The following is a 23,160-nucleotide window of genomic DNA, read 5'->3' as shown; positions in this document are numbered from 1 at the left end:
GAAAAAGGCATCATTATTCTATTTCAGAATGAAGAATAGATAGATACTAAATATAATAATGAGAATATAGGCCAACGTTATGTTGTGATGCAGGTTAAAATGAGGAGAGAATGGCCTGCTAGTACAGATTATTTTGATCCACCCTCATTAATGAGAATATGAACAGCTGTTTTCTCTTCACTGACATGTTGGACTGTGATGTTCAAACTGCAACAGGATGGTGTGCTTTGAGTATTGCGTCTTAATGACATTAAAGACATCATTCGTGTGTGGGGCGGTAAAAATTACTTACCTAATAATTTTTGTACAGTCCCTTATGACTTAAAGAAGACTGTAGGCTTGATTGACAGGTGTCTCAGCCAATCACGTTCAGAGTTTCAGAAGTCTGACATTAGACTTTTTACATTTTAACTGAACACTTCTACATTTGCTTCAGGATGTTTCTTTTAAGACCTGCAGTTTGCTCTGACAGCGAGCAGCGATGACCTCCAGATGACCAATCATTTCCACTTCCTGCCTCTGCTTTGACCAATCATTTCCACTTCCTGCCTCTGCTCTGACCTGTGGCTGCGCCTGTTTAATCACAGGATGGTCTCAGTGTGGAGGAGGATGGAGCTGCTGCTGATGGAAGTCGGCTTCTTCTGATAAGGCCACTGAGGTTTGTGGTCGCCATGGAAACTGCTGCTAACAGGAGCTGCTAACGGGAGCTGCTAACGGGAGCTGCTAACGGGAGCTGCTAACGAGAGCTGCTAACGAGAGCTGCTAACGACAGGAGCTGCTAATGGGAGCTGCTAACAGAAGCTGCTAACAGAAGCTGCTAACAACAGGAGCTGCTAATGGGAGCTGCTAACGGGAGCTGCTAACGAGAGCTGCTAATGGGAGCTGCTAACAACAGGAGCTGCTAACGAGAGCTGCTAACGGGAGCTGCTAACAACAGGAGCTGCTAACGGGAGCTGCTAACGAGAGCTGCTAACGGGAGCTGCTAACAACAGGAGCTGCTAATGGGAGCTGCTAACAACGGGAGCTGCTAATGGGAGCTGCTAACAGCTGATTCAACAACTTGTTTTATATTTTAATTGAAAGTTCTTCTCTTACTGTTCACATGAAAGAAATGTGTAAGTTCTTGGAAGTTCTTTAATTATGTTATTGATAATGTGTGATTGAAAGTTGTTGTTTGCTTTTCTTGTTGTTTTTGTGTGGAGCACATGACTAGCGACCAGTTTGTGGACGCTAAGCTAACACTAAACCTGTCTGAATAAAGTCCAGCAGCAGCTCAGACCTTGTCCTGTGTGATGAACCTCAGAGCTGAGTGTCAACAAACCCAGAGAGGCTCCTCAGAGGGAGGTTCAGCTCTTTGAGGGAAGAGCTGGACACTCTGCCGCCCTCTGCTGCTCACATCACAGCTGCAAGTCAACATGGAAACACCAAGATTTTATTCTGAAAGAAAACAGGTAAACGATCAGCTCATTAGGAAAACAGGAAGTCCATCCAATTCAAACTTTTTTAACATTAAACATTACAAATTTGGACTTCAGTTACATCTTTTATTTGTTTAAGTTTAAGTTATAAGTCAAAAAACCTTGAGATAGAGAATTAAAACTGGTGGACAAACCGACTGTTGCACAATGTCATTTTGCACAACTGCACTACTGTGCTCACATTTAACTGCCAAATGTCTATCTTGTATAGCTTAGTTCTGTATTTTTATTTTTATCTCACTATTTTTTTTTCTTATATTGTTAGTTTGCATTCTGTATTGTATTTTTGCCTCCTTAGTTGAAAGTTGTTCTTTTTTTGCATGCCCTTGTGTTTCCACCCTTTGAGCTGCTATAGATAGATACTTATTAAAGTATCTATCTATCTATCTATCTATCTATCTATCTATCTATCTATCTATCTAAAACTGACATGAGACAATGAGTCATCATTTCAAGATTAGATTAGATAAGATAAGATAAAACTTTATTTATCCCCAGCTGGAAAATTTTGGACATTACAGCAGCATGTAATAGCGGCTTAAAATCTTTTTTTCTCTTCCAGGTGGAAACGGACTTCTATACATTTGGTAAAACAAAATGTTTAAACAGCCACAGTGAGTGATAGAAATGAATAAAATACTACTACTACTACTACTTATAATAATAATAATTTTTTTAAAGTTAGAAATAAACCGTATATTAAAATTAAGTCCAACGTAAACTATAGTCGCTGTAGTAATATCAGCGCTTGAGTAATTGGGGCGCTTATAAACGCCTTTATTATGAAACCGGATCTAACCGGAAGTTGACGGTTAGCGTAGCGTAGCTAAGTCTAGCCAGTGTGTGTGTGTGAGTGTGTGTGTGTGTTCAGGTGTGAAAATGTTACCTTTATCAATTAAAGACGACGAATACAAACCTGCTAAGTTTAACCTGCTGGTGAAGCTCTCAGGATGGTTCAGGTAAACTCACCGCTGCTAACTGCTAACCGAGCTAACAGCGGCTATCTGAGCTAACTCTGAACCAGCTGACTCTCACGATGAAGTGCTAGCCTGATGCTAACCGGCTAGCCTAAACAAATCTGCCCCACTGTTAACGCGGTCTTTCTTAAACTGTGTCTTGTCACACTGTCAGTTATTAAGCTGGAGTATGGAGGCTGTGATGTGTGTGCGTGTGACTGTCAGGTGTTAATAACTCGGGTTTTCTCGGGTTTCTGGCTCCTGTCATGAAGGTTTTCTGACTGTTTGCTGGTTTCAGGTCGATCCTCGCGGATAAAACCTCCAGGAATCTGTTTTTCTTCCTCTGTCTGAACCTTTCCTTCGCCTTCGTGGAGTTAACGTACGGAATCTGGAGTAACAGGTAGGCTAACGGTGTTAGCATCGGCTGCTGTCCGTGTTTGTGCTGCTCGGGATGTGCCACGTATGTGTTAGCATGGAGGCTGTGTGTGTGTGTGTGTGTGTGTGTGTGTGTGTGAAGTCAGCCTCTTCCTGTTAATCAGTTATCACTAACAGCTTTATGAGCTTTGTGATATTTTACTGATCAGTAGTGGAAGAAGTACTCAGGTCTTTTACTCCAGTAGAAGTATCAATACCACAATGTATAAATACTCTATTACAAATAAAAGTAATTTGATCAAAATCTTACTGAAGTATTATAGTATTATATGCACTGAAACGATCAAAGTAAAAGTACTTGTTCTGCAAATTATATATTATTCCAGCAGAGAGTCTTTGAACTGGTTTGAACTGGTTTATGCAGTGAAGTTTGGTACAACGCTTTAGTCCAGTGGTTTCCAGTCCCGGGGTCAGCTGATGAGCTTCACGTCGTCACCACAACTGCCGAAAGTACGTGAAGTTCAAGCGGCTTGGTTTCATCAGAACGTCACAGAGTTGCTGTAGAGACGTGTCTCAGCAACAACACGAAGACACGACTGATTACTGCTCAGAGACCACTTCACTGTGGGCAGAAGCTAAAGTCCAGAGCCACATCATGAGGAGGCACAGATCCAAACCACTTCAGTCAGGCTCATATCTGATCACTGATAAGGTCCAGGTTCACTTCACATGATACTGCAGACACTGCACGTACTGCTACTGTACTCAGAGACACTGCTCGTACTGCTACTGTACTCAGTGCCACTGCTCGTACTGCTACTGTACTCTGTGACACTGCACGTATTGCTACTGTACTCTGTGACACTGCACGTACTGCTACTGCACTCAGAGACACTGCTCGTACTGCTACTGTACTCGGTGACACTGCTCGTATTGCTACTGTACTCTGTGACACTGCACGTATTGCTACTGTACTCTGTGACACTGCACGTACTGCTACTGCACTCAGAGACACTGCTCGTACTGCTACTGTACTCGGTGACACTGCTCGTACTGCTACTGCACTCAGAGACACTGCTCGTACTTCTACTGTACTCAGAGACACTGCTCGTACTGCTACTGTACTCTGTGACACTGCACGTACTGCTACTGTACTCAGAGACACTGCTCGTACTGCTACTGTACTCGGAGACACTGCTCGTACTTCTACTGTACTCGGAGACACTGCACGTACTGCTACTGTACTCTGTGACACTGCTCGTACTGCTACTGTACTCGGAGACACTGCTCGTACTGCTACTGTACTCAGAGACACTGCTCGTACTGCTACTGTACTCAGTGCCACTGCTCGTACTGCTACTGTACTCTGTGACACTGCACGTATTGCTACTGTACTCTGTGACACTGCACGTACTGCTACTGCACTCAGAGACACTGCTCGTACTGCTACTGTACTCGGTGACACTGCTCGTATTGCTACTGTACTCTGTGACACTGCACGTATTGCTACTGCACTCTGTGACACTGCACGTACTGCTACTGCACTCAGAGACACTGCTCGTACTGCTACTGTACTCGGTGACACTGCTCGTACTGCTACTGCACTCAGAGACACTGCTCGTACTGCTACTGTACTCAGAGACACTGCTCGTACTGCTACTGTACTCGGAGACACTGCTCGTACTTCTACTGTACTCGGAGACACTGCACGTACTGCTACTGTACTCTGTGACACTGCTCGTACTGCTACTGTACTCGGAGACACTGCTCGTACTGCTACTGTACTCAGAGACACTGCTCGTACTGCTACTGCACTCAGAGACACTGCTCGTACTGCTACTGTACTCAGTGACACTGCTCGTACTGCTACTGTACTCGGAGACACTGCTCGTACTGCTGCTGCACTCAGTGCCACTGCTCGTACTTCTACTGTACTCACAGACACTGCTCGTACTGCTGCTGCACTCAGTGCCACTGCTCGTACTTCTACTGTACTCACAGACACTGCTCGTACTGCTACTGTACTCAGAGACACTGCTCGTACTGCTACTGTACTCTGTGACACTGCTCGTACTGCTACTGCACTCGGAGACACTGCTCGTACTGCTACTGCACTCGGAGACACTGCTCGTACTTCTACTGTACTCTGTGACACTGCTCGTACTGCTACTGCACTCGGAGACACTGCTCATACTGCTGCTGCACTCAGTGCCACTGCTCGTACTTCTACTGTACTCGGTGACACTGCTCGTACTGCTACTGTACTCAGTGCCACTGCTCGTACTTCTACTGTACTCGGTGACACTGCTCGTACTTCTACTGCACTCACAGACACTGCTCGTACTGCTACTGCACTGAGAGACACTGCTCGTACTGCTACTGTACTCACAGACACTGCTCGTACTGCTACTGCACTCGGAGACACTGCTCGTACTTCTACTGTACTCACAGACACTGCTCGTACTGCTACTGTACTCACTGCTCATACTGCTACTGCACTCAGAGACACTGCTTGTACTGCTGCTGCACTCAGTGCCACTGCTCGTACTTCTACTGTACTCGGTGACACTGCTTGTACTGCTGCTGCACTCAGTGCCACTGCTCGTACTTCTACTGTACTCGGTGACACTGCTCGTACTGCTACTGCACTCAGTGCCACTGCTCGTACTTCTACTGTACTCACAGACACTGCTCGTACTGCTACTGCACTCAGAGACACTGCTCGTACTGCTACTGCACTCACAGACACTGCTCGTACTGCTACTGTACTCACAGACACTGCTCGTACTGCTACTGTACTCACTGCTCATACTGCTACTGCACTCAGAGACACTGCTTGTACTGCTACTGCACTCAGTGCCACTGCTCGTACTGCTACTGCACTCAGAGACACTGCTCGTACTTCTACTGTACTCAGAGACACTGCTCGTACTGCTACTGTACTCTGTGACACTGCACGTACTGCTACTGTACTCAGAGACACTGCTCGTACTGCTACTGTACTCGGAGACACTGCACGTACTGCTACTGTACTCGGAGACACTGCTCGTACTGCTACTGTACTCGGTGTCACTGCTCGTACTGCTACTGTACTCGGTGACACTGCTCGTACTGCTACTGTACTCGGTGACACTGCTCGTACTGCTACTGCACTCAGAGACACTGCTCGTACTGCTACTGTACTCAGAGACACTGCTCGTACTTCTACTGTACTCCGTACTCAGTAACACTACTGAGTATTACTGAGTAATACTGAGTAATACTCAGTAATACTCTACAGTATTCAGTAACATTACTGCGTAATACAGAGTAATACTCTACAGTATTCAGTAACATTACTGCGTAATACAGAGTAATACTCTACAGTATTCAGTAACATTACTGCGTAATACAGAGTAATACTCTACAGTATTCAGTACCAGAGATGCTTCTACGATGCAGGACTCAGTTTCAGTCTCAGACCTGCTGCAGTGTCACAGGAAGTCAGATGATGTTGAACTGATGCAGTTTTATCTGCTGCATCATGAAACTGATTCAGAATCTGTTTCACAAGTCCCGATTGTTTCCTGCATCAAAACCATGGTGGGAAGTAATTAATTACATTACATTCATTAATTACATTAGTAAGGGCCTTACTTCTGAGGGTCTTATACCTCACTGTGTGTGTCTGATGTGTGTGTTGTGTCTGATGTGTGTGTTGTGTGTCTGATGCGTGTGTTGTGTGTCTGATGTGTGTGTTGTGTGTCTGATGTGTGTGTTGTGTCTGATGTGTGTGTGTGTTGTGTGTCTGATGCGTGTGTTGTGTCTGATGTGTGTGTTGTGTGTCTGATGTGTGTGTTGTGTCTGATGTGTGTGTGTGTTGTGTGTCTGATGTGTGTGTTGTGTGTGATGTGTGAGTTGTGTGTCTGATGTGTGTGTGTGTTGTGTGTCTGATGCGTGTGTTGTGTCTGATGTGTGTGTTGTGTGTCTGATGTGTGTGTTGTGTCTGATGTGTGTGTGTGTTGTGTGTCTGATGCGTGTGTTGTGTCTGATGCGTGTGTTGTGTCTGATGTGTGTGTTGTGTGTCTGATGCGTGTGTTGTGTCTGATGTGTGTGTTGTGTGTCTGATGTGTGTGTTGTGTTTGATGTGTGTGTGTTGTGTGTCTGATGCGTGTGTTGTGTCTGATGTGTGTGTTGTGTGTCTGATGTGTGTGTTGTGTGTCTGATGTGTCTGATGTGTGTGTTGTGTGTCTGATGCGTGTGTTGTGTCTGATGTGTGTGTTGTGTGTCTGATGTGTGTGCTGTGTCTGATGTGTGTGTGTGTTGTGTGTCTGATGCGTGTGTTGTGTCTGATGTGTGTGTTGTGTGTCTGATGTGTGTGTTGTGTGTCTGATGCGTGTGTTGTGTGTCTGATGTGTGTGTGTGTTGTGTGTCTGATGCGTGTGTTGTGTCTGATGTGTGTGTGTGTTGTGTCTGATGTGTGTGTTGTGTGTCTGATGTGTGTGTTGTGTCTGATGTGTTGTGTGTCTGATGTGTGTGTTGTGTCTGATGTGTGTGTTGTGTGTCTGATGTGTGTCTGATGTGTGTGTTGTGTGTCTGATGTGTTGTGTGTCTGATGTGTGTGTTGTGTGTCTGATGTGTGTGTTGTGTGTATCTGATGTGTGTGTTGTGCTCTCTCTTCAGTCTAGGTCTGATCTCAGACTCCTTCCACATGTTCTTTGACTGCACCGCTCTGCTGGCAGGTCTGGCAGCCTCCGTCATCTCCAGGTGGAGATCCAACGACAGCTTCTCTTACGGGTAATGCGATCGCTCTGTGCTCTTTTGGTCGGGTCTGATGTGGCTCATCATCTCATTGTCCTGCAGAACCTCAGTGTGTGTGTTCTGTTGTTCCTGCTGTCTTTCAGTTATGTCAGAGCAGAGGTTCTGGCTGGCTTTGTCAATGGACTCTTCCTCATCTTCACAGCCTTCTTCATTTTCTCTGAAGGGGTCGAGGTAACACACACACACACACAGACACACACACACACACACACACACCGTAACAACCAGCTGAGGAACCATCCCTGCCTGTAAACTGTCTGTCTGTCTGAATGAACCTGTCTGTCTTTCAGAGAGCTCTGGAGCCTCCTGACGTTCACCACGAGCGGCTGCTTCCTGTCTCTGTGGCCGGTCTGATCGTCAACCTGGTCGGGATCTTTGTTTTCCAGCACGGGGGCCACGGACACTCACATGGAGAGGGAGGTAATACCTGCAGAACGTTGCATGTCTGGAACCTCACTCCACGTCTATATGAATAAACCTTCAGTAGAACCTAATCGCAGCTATGTAGAGCCTCATCTTCCCTCAATGCAGCTGTGTAGAACCTTGTTGCAGCAGAGTAGAACCTCACTGCAGTTGTGTAGATCTCTTGCAGTTAGAACCTAATTGCAGTTCAGTAGAACCCAACTTTAGCTGTGCAGAATCTCACTGCAGCTTTATAGAACCTCACTGCAGCTGTGTAGACCCTCACTACAGCGTGGTACAACCTCACTGCAGCTGTGTGGAACCTCACTACAGTGCAGTACAACCTCAAAGCATCTGTGTAGAACCTCAGTGCAGCGCTATAGAACCTCACTGCAGCGCTATAGAACCTCACTGCAGCTGTGTGGAACCTCACTACAGTGCAGTACAACCTCAAAGCATCTGTGTAGAACTTCACTGCAGCGCTATAGAACCTCAGTGCAGTACAACCTCACTGCAGATGTGTGGAACCTCACTACAGTGCAGTACAACCGCAATGCATCTGTGTAGAACCTCACTGCCATCACTACCGCTGTGTAGAATCTCACTGCATTTGTGTAGACCTTCACTACAGCGCGGTACAACCTCACTGCAGTTGTGCAGAACCTTGCTGCTGTCACCAGCTGTGTAGAGCCTCACTGTCGTGCAGTAGAACCTTGTTGCAGTCATGTAGAATCTCGCTATGGTGCAGTAGACCCTCACTTGTCTAACCTGTCTGTCTCCCAGGTCACGGTCACAGCCACTCTCTGTTCAATGGCAGTTTAAATCATGGCCATAGTCATGGCAGTAACGACCATCAGAGCAAACGTGCAGACCAACACAGTCATGGTGGACACGGACACGGACACGGACACGGACACGGTCATGGTGGACACGGACACAGTCACGGCGGCCATGACGAGTCACACTGTCACGGTAAGAGTCTGCACTGAAACAGGAAGTCATCGGATGTGTTTATAGAGATTACCATGGACTCAGAAGGAGGAAGACGTTTTTGTCTTGATGTTCTTCACCTCTGACTCTTCAGTGTATTTCAGATATCACCTGTCACGTATCATTTTAAATACAAAGTTAAACCAAAGTGTTTCTTCTCTGTTGTGTTTTTCTTGAAGATGAGCTGCTGCACACTCCGGGGAAAGGTTCCAGTAAACAGATCCTACAGGGTAAGAACACATCACATCTCAGACCGTGTCTGTAACAGACGGGTTCATCGGGGTAAATCTCATCAGCTACATACGACACACAGAAAAACAACTTGTTTTTATTAGTAGTAGTAGTAGTAGTAGTAGTAGTAGTATTGAATTTGCAAACAGACAGTAGATAACAGGCCTCATGTGGAGCTTTAAATCAGATTTTAAATCCAGTTAAAGCAGAAAGGACGGCTGACAGAGGCAATAAGGCACCGCCGGGCCTCTCCAGTCCCAGAGACCCCGACTGGCTCCTTACGGTCAAGATGGTGGCAAAAATAACAAAAACAGATGACAACAGATGAATCCGTCGTCACCTGGTGGCTAACTTTAGTTGCTCATAACGAATGAAGGTGTTTGCCACAACAAACGGCAAAACGTTACCTGCACCCGACTAGCTAAGCCTTGTTTTTAGCCTCGCTGTTTGCTTTTTGCTGTGTCATAACATGCTTCATGAAATGGCGAGTACAGCTAGAGCAGTCAGTGAAGCAGCTTCTTCGACAATTGTGAATCGGCACAACAATGAGAGGTCCTGGAGCGAACAGTGAGGAATATGCACAAATGTTGGGCTGATGGTCCAGTGGTCTGTGAGATCGGCTGCAGGCAGGAAAACATACCAGCACATGCATTAAAAGGCGTTTCAGAAATAAAAAGTTGCTGAGCGTGGACGCTTAGACACAGCATAGAGAGCCATGTGTGTAGAAACACACACACGCACACACACACACACACACACACAGATTCATGCACACAATAAGAAGGCACAAAGATGGAATGAATGAAGTGAAGTGACAGGACACAGTGTGGAGAGAGGCTGTCACTGACAGACAGTGAGCAGTAAAACACTGATCAGTCATTTCTGTACAGATCAAAGATTCAGCAAACGCACAAATGATCCTCCAATAATCACAAACTTCAACACAATGAAAAGGAAACCTGATCAGTAACATGTTTCAGCTGTTCTGAGGTCAGTGACACAGCAGAGACGAGCAGGAGCCACTGGAGGGCGCTCACACACACATCTCACATCACACACACACACACACACACATCACACACACACACACACACACATCTCACATCACACACACACACACACACACATCTCACATCACACACACACCTCACACATCTCACACACATCACATATGTGTGTGTGTCCTATAATGCTGTTTGTGTTATAATGCCATGTAAGTGTGTCTTACAGTGCTGTCTGTGTGTGTGTGTGTGTGTGTGTGTGTGTATGTGTGTATGTGTGTTGCAGGCGTCCTGCTGCACATCATGGCTGACACTCTGGGCAGCGTCGGCGTGATCATCTCCGCTCTGCTGATGCAGAAGTACGACCTGATGATCGCCGATCCTATCTGCTCCATGCTGATCGCCCTCCTCATCGGAGTCAGGTGACCTCTTCATCGCCGCTCGCGTCTCACTCACAGTAAACGGCAAACATTCAGCTTCAGCGCGACCCCGGAGTGAAGGTCTGCCAAAGGTCACGTGTGCTGTATGTAGTAACTGCAGGAGCATGAAGCAAGCTCACCCCCCCACAGACCCCAAACGCACCAGGTTCACTGTAAAGCACAATATCAACCACAGCAGCCTCTGTGTTAGATCTGGATCCACTGGTCCTGAAGTCTGGATTGAAGACCCCAGTTGTTCAGGTTATACTGTGGTCACATGATGCATATCCCTAACTAAAGCTGTTTCATTGAATTAACTGAAACACTTAGAACCTTTAGTCCAGCTGGAGTCCTGGTTGGTTTCTGAACCTGCTGAGTCCTGGAAGGGGGGCAACATGGACCCAACAACTCATCTGTACTGGTTAATCCCACCATGGAAGCAGTAGTAACTGTAGTTAGTAGTACACTGTATATTCTGCATGGTGTCCACCCTGTTGATTGACATCTTACTTACAGCCTATAGCAGGCCAGGGTTGGCAGGGTCTAACCGTGTGTGTGTGTGTGTGTGTGTGTGTGTGTGTGTGTGTGTGTGTGTGTGTGTGTGTGTGTGTGTGTGTGTGTGTGTGTGTGTGTGTGTGTGTGTGTGTGTGTGTGTGTGTGTGAACAGGAAGGTGAACAATAGAGTGCGATCACTTCCTGTTTGCCTTCTGCTGTTCGTACAGTTAACCTGCTGCTTCAAAGCAGCAACGGGGAGATTTAATTGGTCATCAGAAACTCTGATGACCTACGTAAGCGAACGACTCCATCAGCGAGAACAAATGCACACGCTAGGTAGAACAAGATCCGTATGGCACGAGGCAGTGGAAACATTGCCACCTTAGTTCAGAGGAGCCTGTTGTAGTTCCTTTAATTTCCATTTTCAGGTTTCAGGTTAATTGTTTCACTTCAGTTCTTTTAAAAACCTGCAGACAGAACATTGATCTCAAAAGACCCCCCTTAAAGACCCTTTACATCTCCTCAGAGGCCACTATAACCTCATTAAAAACCCCAAGAACATCTTCAGCGTTGACTGAAACATCCCAAGTTACCCAAAGAATGTCCTCAGTGATCATTAGGAACTTCAAATGAAGGCATTGAACCTCTTAATGGACCCCTAGAACGTCTGTAATGACCATTAGATCCCCCTAAAAGAACCTCCTCGGTGATCCCTAGAACCTTCTGTCAGAGCACCCATGAACTCAGCACTGAGGGACCGTTTGTGAACCTGGACTGGGATGGATTTCCTCTCAGGTTTCAGCTCTGCGTGCTGTTTCCACAGACATGACCTGAAAGCAGCCTGGAAGGAAGAAAATCAATCAAAAAGCTGAAGGGTCCTTTGGAAAATGGTTTCCACTAATGTAAACAGTGTGCCGTTAGTAGTTAATGGGCTCCAACTTGCCAGACCACTGCTATGGAACTGGAAATAGTTCTGGAGTCCGGCCTCGTCTCGCCGGTCCTCTGGATGTAAACGCAGCGGTCAGATTTCCCAGAAGCCCCGGTGATAAATGGAGTTGATGTGCGCTGATGTGGTTTGATAGGCTGGAAGTGAGCACAGCTGCAGATTTAAACAGTCAGCAGAGCGAATAGCAGAGCGGAGCTGTGGTCAGCTGAGAGGCCTTCGCTCAACCACAGGCGTCAGGTTACTGCAGCAGGAAACTGCTGAACTCCAGAGAAAAATCTCCAGAGTCTTCAGATGATCAGAGCTACTGACTGAGAGCACAAGTCAGACCAAACCCCAGCTAAACATCTGCAGAGTCTTCATTTAGACATCTTTTTGTAGATCTCAGAAGCGTAACATTTGTCACAGTATTTATCACGAGTACCTGTAATAGTAGCAGTAGTGGTGACAGGAGTAGTTGCAGGAACAACTGTATATTATCACTAGTTGTCGTATTTGCAGTGGTGATAGCTGCAGTAGCGGCTGGAGTAACTGTACTAGTGGTAAGCCTTTAAAATAAGTTGTAGTGGTACTTGTAGTAACTATAACTGTATAATTTTGATTCGTACTTTGTTGTAGGAGTAGTAAATGTGGTGATAGTAGTAACAACAACTGCAATTGCAGCATTGGTGTCAGTAGCAGTAGTAATAGTATTTGTAATGTAAAGTTTTAGAACCTTTTCCACTAACAGCAGTAGTACATGCATCTACAAACCAGGCTGTGATGTCAGTGAGGGGTGGGGCCTCTGTCAGCCGTCTGTGTTCACACATGCTCAACCCAAATATGTGCTTTCTGACCTCTGACCCTCAGCGTGGTACCGTTACTGAGAGAGTCCATTGGGATCCTGATGCAGAGAACTCCTCCATCACTGGACCACGCCCTGCCCGAGTGTTATCAGAGGGTGGGTACAGACCACACCCACACTAAACCCCGCCTCCACCAACACCTGGACCACTGTTGTCCATATGTCTATTTTATTTTTATGTCAGGGACAAGTCTAATTCCTGGCGTCTTGTGTTCAGGTGCAGCAGTTGCAGGGAGTTTACAACCTGCAGGAGCCCCACTTCTGGACTCTGTGTACTGACGTTTACATCGGAACATTAAAGCTGCTGGTCGCCCCTGATGCTGACACCCGCTGGATCCTCAGCCAGACACACCACATCTTCACACAGGTACCTGAACGCACCACGTCACGCCACATCTTCACACAGGTACCTGAACGCACCACGTCACGCCACATCTTCACACAGGTACCTGAACGCACCATGTCACACCACATCTTCACACAGGTACCTGAACACACCAAGTCACGCCACATCTTCACACAGTTACCTGAACATACCACGTCACACCACATCTTCACACAGGTACCTGAACGCACCACGTCACGCCACAGCTTCACACAGGTACCTGAACGCACCACGTCACGCCACATCTTCACACAGTTACCTGAACATACCACGTCACACCACATCTTCACACAGGTACCTGAACGCACCACGTCACGCAACAGCTTCACACAGGTACCTGAACGCACCACATCTTCACACAGGTACCTGAACGTACCATGTCAGGCCACATCTTCACATAGGTACCTGAACGCACCATGTCACACCACATCTTCACACAGGTACCTGAACGCACCACGTCACGCAACAGCTTCACACAGGTACATGAACGCACCACGTCACACCACATCTTCACACAGGTACCTGAACGCACCACGTCACGCAACAGCTTCACACAGGTACCTGAACACACCATGTCACGTAGTAGTACAGGTTTCAGGTGGGTTTCACACTGCTGGTCTGAAACCAGTCCTGCTGTGGTTAAAGGTCACCTGCTGTCACTCTGCAGTAGTATTTGTAGTAAAAGTACTCAGTAACCTGTTGTATCTCTGCAGGCTGGAGTTCGACAGCTGTACGTTCAGATCGAAACGGCCGCCATGTAGAGTCTCCTCCTCCTCCGATCACCTGGGACCAATCACCTTCAGTTGCTGCTGCAGGTGACCTGTGAACCCTGAGCCACTGAAGGTCAGACTGGGGGGGTGGACTTGACTGTGACTCCCATGATGCTCCAGCCCAGTACATCCTGGATGAGCTCAAACTGCCCCCTCCCCCCACACCCTTTTTTTTTATTATTAAACTTGTCTGTCATTAGACTGGAGCAAAGCATTATGGGTAAGTGCCTTCATCATGAATTAGAGACAATCTGAACCCACTTCCTGTCTGGATGCACCCCCAATGTGGGGGCACTTTGTTTTTAATGTGCCAAACCATGTGACCAAACCATGTGACCAGTCAGTGGGTTTCAGTCTTTTTTCAACTGTAATAAATAATTCTGTTTCTCTGAGCTGATTATTGATCTTTATTGATGACATCATATCAGTCAGCTTGACAACAACAGATGTTTTCATCAGGGCATAAAGAGAATTATTGATCGTAATGTTTTCAGTCGTAATTCTGTTGCTCAGCAGCAGCATCCTGCAGTCTGTTGTGGAGTTGTTTTGCTATCTTTGTGAGGACCGAGCTGAGAAATGCTTCCAGTCAGTGACGTCCTCACAAATACAGACGTGTGTTACGAGCAGTAGGTGGAGCTGTCGAGCATGTGCAGGTGCTGCAGTGCATTTGGTTCTGCGTTCACTTGCAACATGTCCACCTCCAGCGGGTGGAGTCGACCGGTGATGACCAGCGAATGGAGTGGGCCGCCGAGGTCACATGACACCAGCTGCTGTAACGTTGCGGTCCGGATCGTCTGGTCGTCCGCGCCGAGCCGGGCCACGCCCACACACACCGTGTTCTCCGTCACACCTGGAGGAGGCAACGAGGCTGGTCTGAGAACAGCTGACTGGCTTTTTATGGCAGGGCGGGTGGGTCCTCCCAGCAGCCAATCAGAAAAACATGCTTAAAATGTGGTGGCATGCTATCTGTAAGTTAAATAGCAGTAAGGTAACTCTGATTAGCATAGGGTCATATTTTAGCTTGCTAGCAAACAGTAGCATTAACAAAGAAGCATGTAGGCACGCGAACAGAAGTTTAGCAGCAGATTGAGCATCAATGAATAAACATCCCTGAGCTGTTAGCCTCCTGCGCTAACAGGAAGGAAACATGTGTATTTACCAACCAGTCTTTAACCTCCTGCTCCGCATGATGGACTGTCCTGATGTCTTCAGGTTTTTTAGATTTGATCATCTAATATTTCAAGGTGTGATATTTTACAAAGCATCGCTTCCCAGACTGACTCGTCTCAGAACAGTCCTGAGTTTGTCATCTTCTAGGTTCAGTGTTAAAATTCAAACCACAGATGCGACTCAGGACATCTGAGGAGCACTTTATCTCATCTGATGTCGGAGTGGAATCCAGAACACTGACATCACTGACAGGTGTGTTCATAGGTGCACACTTCTGTGTTGAGGTTTTCTTTAAATTCAGGTTTTTTTTCGTGGCTCTGATTCGCCTGTTTCAAATTACTTCTGGTCATGTGACTGTGGTGGGCGGAGTTCCAACGTGTTACGTCTCATGATGGACTGTCACTGACGGTGTTTGAATCCTGCTAATAAAAACACATTCTGCTCTGTGTGTGTGTGTGTGTGTGTGATCTGATGAGCTGTCACTCACCTAGCTCCGCCCCCTCCTCCCTCCTCTTCTGAATGATCTGAATCAGCTGATCTGCAGCCTGACCAACCGTCATGAAGCGAGGAGGCTCGAAGATCTTCTTCCCTCTGAAACATGAATAATAAAAAATCAACAACCTGATGACGAACTGATCAAATTAATTCAGACTTAATGATGAAGATTTTAACTTTGTCCTCATGGATGTGAAATATTTGAGTTTTATGACATTTCCATTCATGAACATGAACAGAACTGAATCAATTAATGGATTATGATTGAGGGGTTTTGAATGAGTTTTCTGCAGGGATTTAGAGGTTTTACAAGATGGGAACCAATTCAGCTAAATATTAAAAGAACTTTCCAGGAATCCCTCACATTGTCCATCGCTCGCACGCACGCACGCACGCACGCACACACAGCTGGATGACATCAGCATGACATCAGCTGAGAGCTGCTAAAGAAATCAGATGAACCCACAGGAGGATCTGGATCAGGATGTGGTTCTGGTTCTGGTTCTTACCTCATCATGTTCTCGACGCTCTGCTCTTTGACTTTGATGTCTGTCGATAAAGACAGAATAAAAACACAACTTTAATCTCACGTTCACTGGATGAAAGAACACGTTTCAGCCACAACATGAGACCCTCTGACAGCTCAGACAGCGTTCAGGAACCTGGACTTCCAGACCGGTTCTGATCGATCTGGTTTTCAACACCGATTTTAGCAAATCGATCACAAACTGATAGAAACACATGATGGTGGAATCAGTCTGAACATCAGCTGGACTCGAAGTGGGGGGAGACACTCTGTGACTGTGATGGATGAGTGTTTCTGTCTGATGGTCTTTTGTTCTTTTATTTCCTGTGATGAATATTAAGAACCAGCTGAAACACACACACACACACACACACACACACACACACACACACACACACACACACACACACACACACACACACACACACACTCTCTCAGAGCTCATTACACAAACAGTCACCAGCAGGTTTTTCAGCCCCCACAGGACCATGTGTTTAGGGGCGGGGGTCCCTGAGGACCCTGAGGACCCTGGGTTTTGGTGGAGGCTGACTGATGGTGGTCAAGTCTGGGTAAACACAAACCTGGTGGCGCTCCAGGAAAGAAACTGTTCAAATCATCCAGCTACTGCATCCAAGACCCCCGAGTCCAGTCCTGCGTGTGTGTGTGTGTGTGTGTGTGTGCATCTGTCTGTGTGTGTGTGTGTGTCTCACCCAGCAGACAGAGTGTGTGTAGTCCGCCTTTTCTGTTTTTACAGATTTTGTCGTAGAAGCTCTCTGGTCTCCACGTCTCCGTCCAAAACACGAACGATACCGTCTCCCCGAAATTATACAGCTGAGACACACACACACACACACACACACACACACACACACACACACACACACACACACACACACACACACACTGTTATGGACAGAATAAACATGGAGGGTCATGTGGTCAGTGGGCGGACCTTTTGCATAATAGAACAGTCCCACAGACAGCAGGGGCTGATGGGATTGTTTCCCAGTGGAGGGAACATTTACATAACCTGCCCCTCATTAGCATATTAACGACCTCCCAGTGGAGATGCTGCCCGCTCTGTTAGCATTAATGCTAATCTGTGTGTCTGCGTGTGTGTGTGAGGACAGCTGGGTGCTGCTCTCTGATTGGCTGCTCTGACAGTTCAGTTATTGATGAGGTCCCATTCACTTTTATAACATTAGTATCAGCAGATGGGGCACACACACACACACACACACACACACACACACACACACACACACACACACACACACACACAGACAGACACACACAGACAGACACACAAACACATCTTATCTTACAGAGCTCATAGCACCCTGTTACCCCAGTAGAACACAGTGAACCCAGTATGCAGGCTTACTGGTGCTCCCTGAAGTCTCTCAAACCAGAATGGGAGCCAGAACCTTTAGCTATCAAGCTCCTGTTGAACCATCTTCCAGTCTTTGACCAGGGGACAGACACCCCCTCTACATTTAAGAGCAGACTTAAAACCTTCCTCTTTGATAAAGCTCACAGTTAGGGTCGGCTCAGGCTTGTCTTGGACCAGAGCCTAGCTGTGCTGCTATAGGATTAGACTGCAGAGGGACTTATAGTGACACCAAAGCTCTGCACTACCATTATTATTAGATCAATAGTGCCGTACTGTGTTCATTATTAATATGTCAGTCAGTGTCTCGAAACGATTTATCACCAGGTCTGTTCAGCTGTCTGTCAGACTGAGCTCAGGGTAAACATACCTGCAGACCACAGCAGCCCACTGCGTTCATGATGGAGGCGTTGTGTACGACTTTATACGGTATCCCAGCATTCACTGCTCTCAGGACCAGGTCGCTGTGGGTGGTGGCGCTGCATGAACACACACAGTATGAATACATGACATATCTGACAAACACGAGTTGACACTCAGGTTAGAGGCTGTGGGGGGTTCATCTCAGCAGCTGGATGTAAGATGTGCTAACACCAAACTTAGAAAGAAGAAAACATCTGTCTGAGTTTCTGTGAGCTCAACAAGAACTCACTGATGAAACCAGAAAACAATCAGATGAATCAGCTGTAAAATAAGTTTCAGTCTGAATAAAGACTCGCTGCTGACCGCTGAGCTCAGAGCAGAGTGATGGTCCTGCACCACACAAAGCTGCTTCCCACTAATCTCTGCAGAAATAACATTTACCTGCGCTCTCACGTGTTTTTAATGTTTCTGAGGTTATTCTATATTCATTTAATTCTTTTTTAAGGGGAATCTGAGAATCTGAGAAGCTCATTCACTTCCTGATGATTTTCCCTTCATGTGTTTAACACCAGTCGAGTGTTTGAAGGGTTAAAGGATCAATCTGTAAAAAGTCCATCTCTCAGTCCTGTCTGACCTCCTGTCTGAGGCTCTCAGCTCATTGGTTCCTGCAGAGAAACTGAATTAAAACAAAGCTTCATCAGTTTCCTCAAACAGCTGCTCGCTGTCGTTTCTACCAGACAAGCAGCAGGAAACAGCTTCTGCTGGGACTATTTTCAGCGGCGGATGAATCCACGTTTGGTGCTGTAGTGAGTGTTTGTGTGTGTGTGTGTGTGTTTGTTTGTTCATGGTGATGAAGAACATGCGCGAGGCTCACTGATGTGTTTTAATGGAGCTCTGTGGTTCAGATGAAGAAGATCTACCAGACTGTGATACACAGAGAGCTGTTAGCAGTTAGCATGTAGCATTCACTGCCGCTTTGAGTCTGAACATGAGATTCGTGGAAAGGAGAAAACATTATGATGAGGAGGAGCAGCACGGTCTGTGGAAACGATGTGTGACCAAACACAAAGCAGCGAACAGATGCTGAGTTCACAGACGAGGGGAAACCAGAGAATGATGAGGAAAAAAAAACAGCTTCTCTTTTCATGTAAACTGTAAAACCAACATTCACATGAACGAATGCTAACGGAGCGAGCTGCAGACGCTCTGCTGCAGACGCTCTGCTGCAGACGCTCTGCTGCAGACGCTCTGCACTCTGTTATTAAGTCTGAGAGGAATCTGGTGGTTTTAGGGAGAAATCTGCAGAAATGAAGGCCGAGCTGCTCTGAGAGAAGCTCTGTGGTCACATCAAGCTCTTCGTGTGCTGACTCAGCAGACCTCAGGACTGCTCACCCGAACGGGTCGCCCACCACCAGGAACGCCACATCGGTAACATCTGCATCCTTCAGGATCTCATCGGCTCCCTGTTCGACCAGGTCTCTGTCAGCCAGGATCAGCTCCTTCCCATAAAACTCCTCCTGAGAACAACAGAAAACAGGGCTCACTCTGCTAACGGCGTTTATACACAGCTAATGTGGCTAACACACTGCTAACATACAGAGCTAAGGAAGCTAACATACAGAGCTAAGGAAGCTACAAGGGATACCTTCAACCATGTCCATCATAGGCAGACAGAGAGACACAGAGACAGGCAGAGAGACACAGAGACAGGCAGAGAGACAGAGACAGACACACAGAGACACAGAGACAGACAGAGAGACACAGAGACAGGCACACAGAGACAGGCAGAGAGACAGACAGAGAGACACAGAGACACAGAGACAGACAGAGAGACACAGAGACAGGCACACAGAGACACAGAGACAGACAGAGAGACACAGAGACAGGCAGAGAGACACAGAGACAGGCAGAGAGACAGAGACAGGCAGAGAGACACAGAGACAGGCAGAGAGACACAGAGACAGGCAGAGAGACAGAGACAGGCAGACATGTCTGCTCTTTAATGAAATGATCAGTAATTTACTTGTATTATTCAGTTTTGTCCAAAGTTCGCTCGCCATGCTGCTTATAGAAGGTTTATAGTAATGAATAAATACAATGTATCAAATATATATAAGTCCTGTTAGCTTCGCTACATCAGCAAATTAAAAGTTATCAGGCTGAGTCAGCAACCGCCACTTTCCAAATGTGACTGAAAGTCTACGTGAGGATAAAATAAACAGAGTCAACTGTCATCGGCGGTTCTGAAATAAACATACGTGACTACAAACTGGCGCCATGCAACACATGACCATCGATTACTGGATCTCAATCCTTTGACTGATCCACCATCGCTGCGGTCGACCGGTCTCCGTGTTCCCGCCGCTAACGTTTAACGCTCATCTTTCACAAACGGTGACGCTGCAGCAGGACGCGGCGGGAACTCTGCATGGACTGGAACTGTGTCCTTCTCTTCAGAGACAGAGGACAGTCTGAAGGAACTGACGCAGCTCATCGAGCGTGAAGCGCTTCTCTGTGACCGGCGCTCAAACACCCAGAAGGATCTTTAAGGATCTGTCTCTCACACACCTGCCGAGAAACAGGAGCTTCCTGTAGAAGACCGTTCAGCATGTTGGACTTCACGTCCAGTGTCACGTGTGACGGCAAACGGTCCGTCTCCCTGAATGAAGTCCACTCAGACTGAACCAGAACCAGAACCAGCGTCTGTCCAAACAGACACCACATCTGTGTCCAACTGCTCCAGAGTTCTATTTAAACTTTTCCTTTACAGCCGATGTCCTTCACGCCATTCAGTCTCACTTCCTGTTTCTTGAGTTTGGACCATTTCTTTGATTTTATTGTCTTATTGTGTCTGTCCTCCTGTCTTCTGCTCAGATATGAATAAACAGAGTTTATATGGACAATTAATCACAGGGGACACAGAGACAGAGACAGAGAGACAGGCACACAGAGAGAGAGACAGACACAGAGACAGATAGGCAGAGACACAGAGAGAGGCAGTCAGAGACAGACAGGTTGAGAGACACAGAGACAGACAGAGAGACAGAGACAGACAGAAAGAAAAACTGTGAAATTAAAATAAAACTTTTGCCAGTATATTTTTATGGCGATTTTCTTATAATTCTTTGTGGGAATATAAATATTTGACATGTTTCCTTTTTTTTTAGTCACAGAGACAGATGGACAGACAGACAGAGAAACAGAGACAGACAGAGAGTCAGAGACAGACTGCCAGAAAAACACACAGAGACACACAAACAGAGAGGGAGACAGACAGACAGACAGGCAGACAGAGACAGACAGGGAGACACAAACAGAGGGGGAGACAGACCGACAGAGAGACAGAGAGGGAGACAGACCGACAGAGAGACAGACAGGGGTGTTTGACACACGGTTCGGACTCACCAGAGCCTCCTTGCCCACAGTCAGGATGGAGGTGTAGGCCTCCAGGTAAACCCTGGAGCAGCTCCTCACCGCCTGCAGACCCTTCACCGTGATGTCCGCCGCGTCTCCGAGCCCCAGTCCGATCAGATAGAGCATCCTGGCGGCTTCCCTGTCCGCACCGAGTCGGTGCCACACCGCTGCCTCACTTTGGACCAGAAGGAAGTTCAGTGGGGCAGTTTACGGGATGTCTTCCTGCTTTCACGTGTTGTCTCATTGGACCGACTGAGATACGACATGCCGTAAACTGTTGACATTTCACGACAGCTACGGCCGTAAAGCTGTGTGTGTACCGATGTACGCCAAACTCCATTGACAAATGCTTCTATTTTATATTTTGTGTCGTATCGGCAAGCTTTGTGCAAAAAACACGGATTCATATTAAAGTGCAGGGTACAGCTGGAAGCTTTGTTCAATTCTGTGTGGATGTAGTGAACGGATTCATTTGAAAAGTCCTTTTACAGTAAAATACTTAATACTTATAATAATAATAATAACAACAACAACAACAACAACAACAACAACAATAATAATAATAATAATAATAATAATAATAATAGTAATAATAATAATAATAATAGTAATAATAATGACCTGAAAATACGAACTCACCTTTTTAAAGTCAGCTTTAGCAGCCTATCCCTCTACAGTCCTGTCTGTTCACAGTCACATGTTACACTGTCACGTGTTGACTACGTCACAATCATATCTTCATAGTGTCTCATCTGAAGGAAATGTTCACTTGTCCATCTGTCTGTCCAATTTGTCTTAACACAGAGTTACAGGTCAAACTGTTTAAGATAAACTGTCTCTCTCTCTCTCTCTCTCTCTCTCTCTCTCTCTCTCTGTCTCTCTCAATTTTCAATTTTCAATTTCAATAATCTTTATTGGCAGGACTGTAGATGAACAATATATCCAAAGCCATTACAAACACAAAGTAGAACAACAAAAGTAACCGAGCAAAAACATAAACACAACAGATAATTCACACAGAATTAGATTAGATAGATTAGATATAGAAACATAAAATTAGATATGTACATTAAATAGATAATTAACAATAATAACTTTGAAATATATAATAAAAATAATGAATTTATATTCATGTGTCACAGAAACATTTTTCTGCAACACATGAATTAAAGAAAAGAAAAAAAAAAACAGATTGTAGATATAGACAGGTGTGTCAGGTGTGTCAGGTGTGTCAGGTGTTGTGATGTCGTCTCTCAGGCTGGGACACAGTTTGACATATTTAGCTGCTGCTAAGCTGCTGACTCTGTTCTCTCCAAGGATGTGCTGCATTTTAATTTGATCAGGCAGAGAATCAATGTTCGTATTTGCTGCAGTGCAGCAGGAAGTGTGTCTCCGTCTCCACCTGTCTGTGTGGACAGAGCTGACAACCTGTCCTCTCTGGGCAGCCAGGTCTGCCTGTGTCTGCCCGTCTCTCTGGCTGAGCTATGGTCTCTGAGTCTGTACGTGGTCAGAGTCTTCCTCAGTGTCTCAGATATTCTGCCACCCTGTACTTTCTGTTTAGAGACAAATACCACTGAAGTTTGCTTTGTGTTGTTGTTGTCGATGTCCAGTAGTTAATGTAATGTTGTTTCTGTTGTTCTATGATTTGGGGGGTCCAGATTGTGTGGGGGCTGTCCTGAGAGGAGCTGAGCCTCAGGATGAAATATCTGGGAG

General features: G+C 46.3%; 2 protein-coding genes across 2 annotated transcripts; one reads left to right on the top strand and one right to left on the bottom strand.

Annotated features, from left to right (window-relative positions):
- Nucleotides 1–2,295: 2,295 nt before the first annotated feature.
- slc30a7 (solute carrier family 30 member 7) lies at nt 2,296–14,481 on the top strand. The gene is made up of 11 exons (XM_041935224.1): nt 2,296–2,437; nt 2,733–2,834; nt 7,472–7,585; nt 7,693–7,780; nt 7,900–8,029; nt 8,795–8,983; nt 9,181–9,231; nt 10,520–10,655; nt 12,940–13,030; nt 13,152–13,301; nt 14,033–14,481. Exons 1-11 carry the CDS (start codon nt 2,358–2,360, stop codon nt 14,078–14,080), a joined length of 1,179 nt encoding a protein of 392 aa, XP_041791158.1. The 5' UTR covers nt 2,296–2,357; the 3' UTR covers nt 14,081–14,481.
- dph5 (diphthamide biosynthesis 5) lies at nt 14,482–22,214 on the bottom strand. The gene is made up of 8 exons (XM_041935225.1): nt 22,087–22,214; nt 21,439–21,622; nt 19,426–19,550; nt 18,041–18,149; nt 16,991–17,111; nt 16,264–16,303; nt 15,747–15,850; nt 14,482–14,939 (listed from the first exon to the last, which is right to left on the bottom strand). Exons 2-8 carry the CDS (start codon nt 21,571–21,573, stop codon nt 14,707–14,709), a joined length of 867 nt encoding a protein of 288 aa, XP_041791159.1. The 5' UTR covers nt 21,574–21,622; nt 22,087–22,214; the 3' UTR covers nt 14,482–14,706.
- Between the last annotated feature and the right edge of the window lie 946 nt (nt 22,215–23,160).

This window comes from Chelmon rostratus, chromosome 4, assembly GCF_017976325.1.
Source record: "Chelmon rostratus isolate fCheRos1 chromosome 4, fCheRos1.pri, whole genome shotgun sequence".
NCBI classification, from domain to species: Eukaryota; Metazoa; Chordata; class Actinopteri; order Chaetodontiformes; family Chaetodontidae; genus Chelmon; species Chelmon rostratus.
Note: the sequence above shows the minus strand (reverse complement) of the source record. Positions and strands in the feature narration are given on the sequence as shown.

What these genes read in the sequence shown, in the direction of transcription:
- slc30a7 (XM_041935224.1), top strand. Translation starts at nt 2,358, where the DNA reads ATGTTACCTTTATCAATTAAAGACGACGAATACAAACCTGCTAAGTTT. An exon ending in TTTTCTCTGAAGGGGTCGAG is followed by an intron (nt 7,781 to 7,899) that starts GTAACACACACA and finishes TCTGTCTTTCAG; the next exon opens with AGAGCTCTGGAGCCTCCTGA. An exon ending in GCCCTCCTCATCGGAGTCAG is followed by an intron (nt 10,656 to 12,939) that starts GTGACCTCTTCA and finishes TCTGACCCTCAG; the next exon opens with CGTGGTACCGTTACTGAGAG.
- dph5 (XM_041935225.1), bottom strand. Translation starts at nt 21,573, where the DNA reads ATGCTCTATCTGATCGGACTGGGGCTCGGAGACGCGGCGGACATCACG. An exon ending in AGCGTCGAGAACATGATGAG is followed by an intron (nt 15,851 to 16,263) that starts GTAAGAACCAGA and finishes TTCATGTTTCAG; the next exon opens with AGGGAAGAAGATCTTCGAGC. An exon ending in GGAGGAGGGGGCGGAGCTAG is followed by an intron (nt 14,940 to 15,746) that starts GTGAGTGACAGC and finishes TGCCTCCTCCAG; the next exon opens with GTGTGACGGAGAACACGGTG.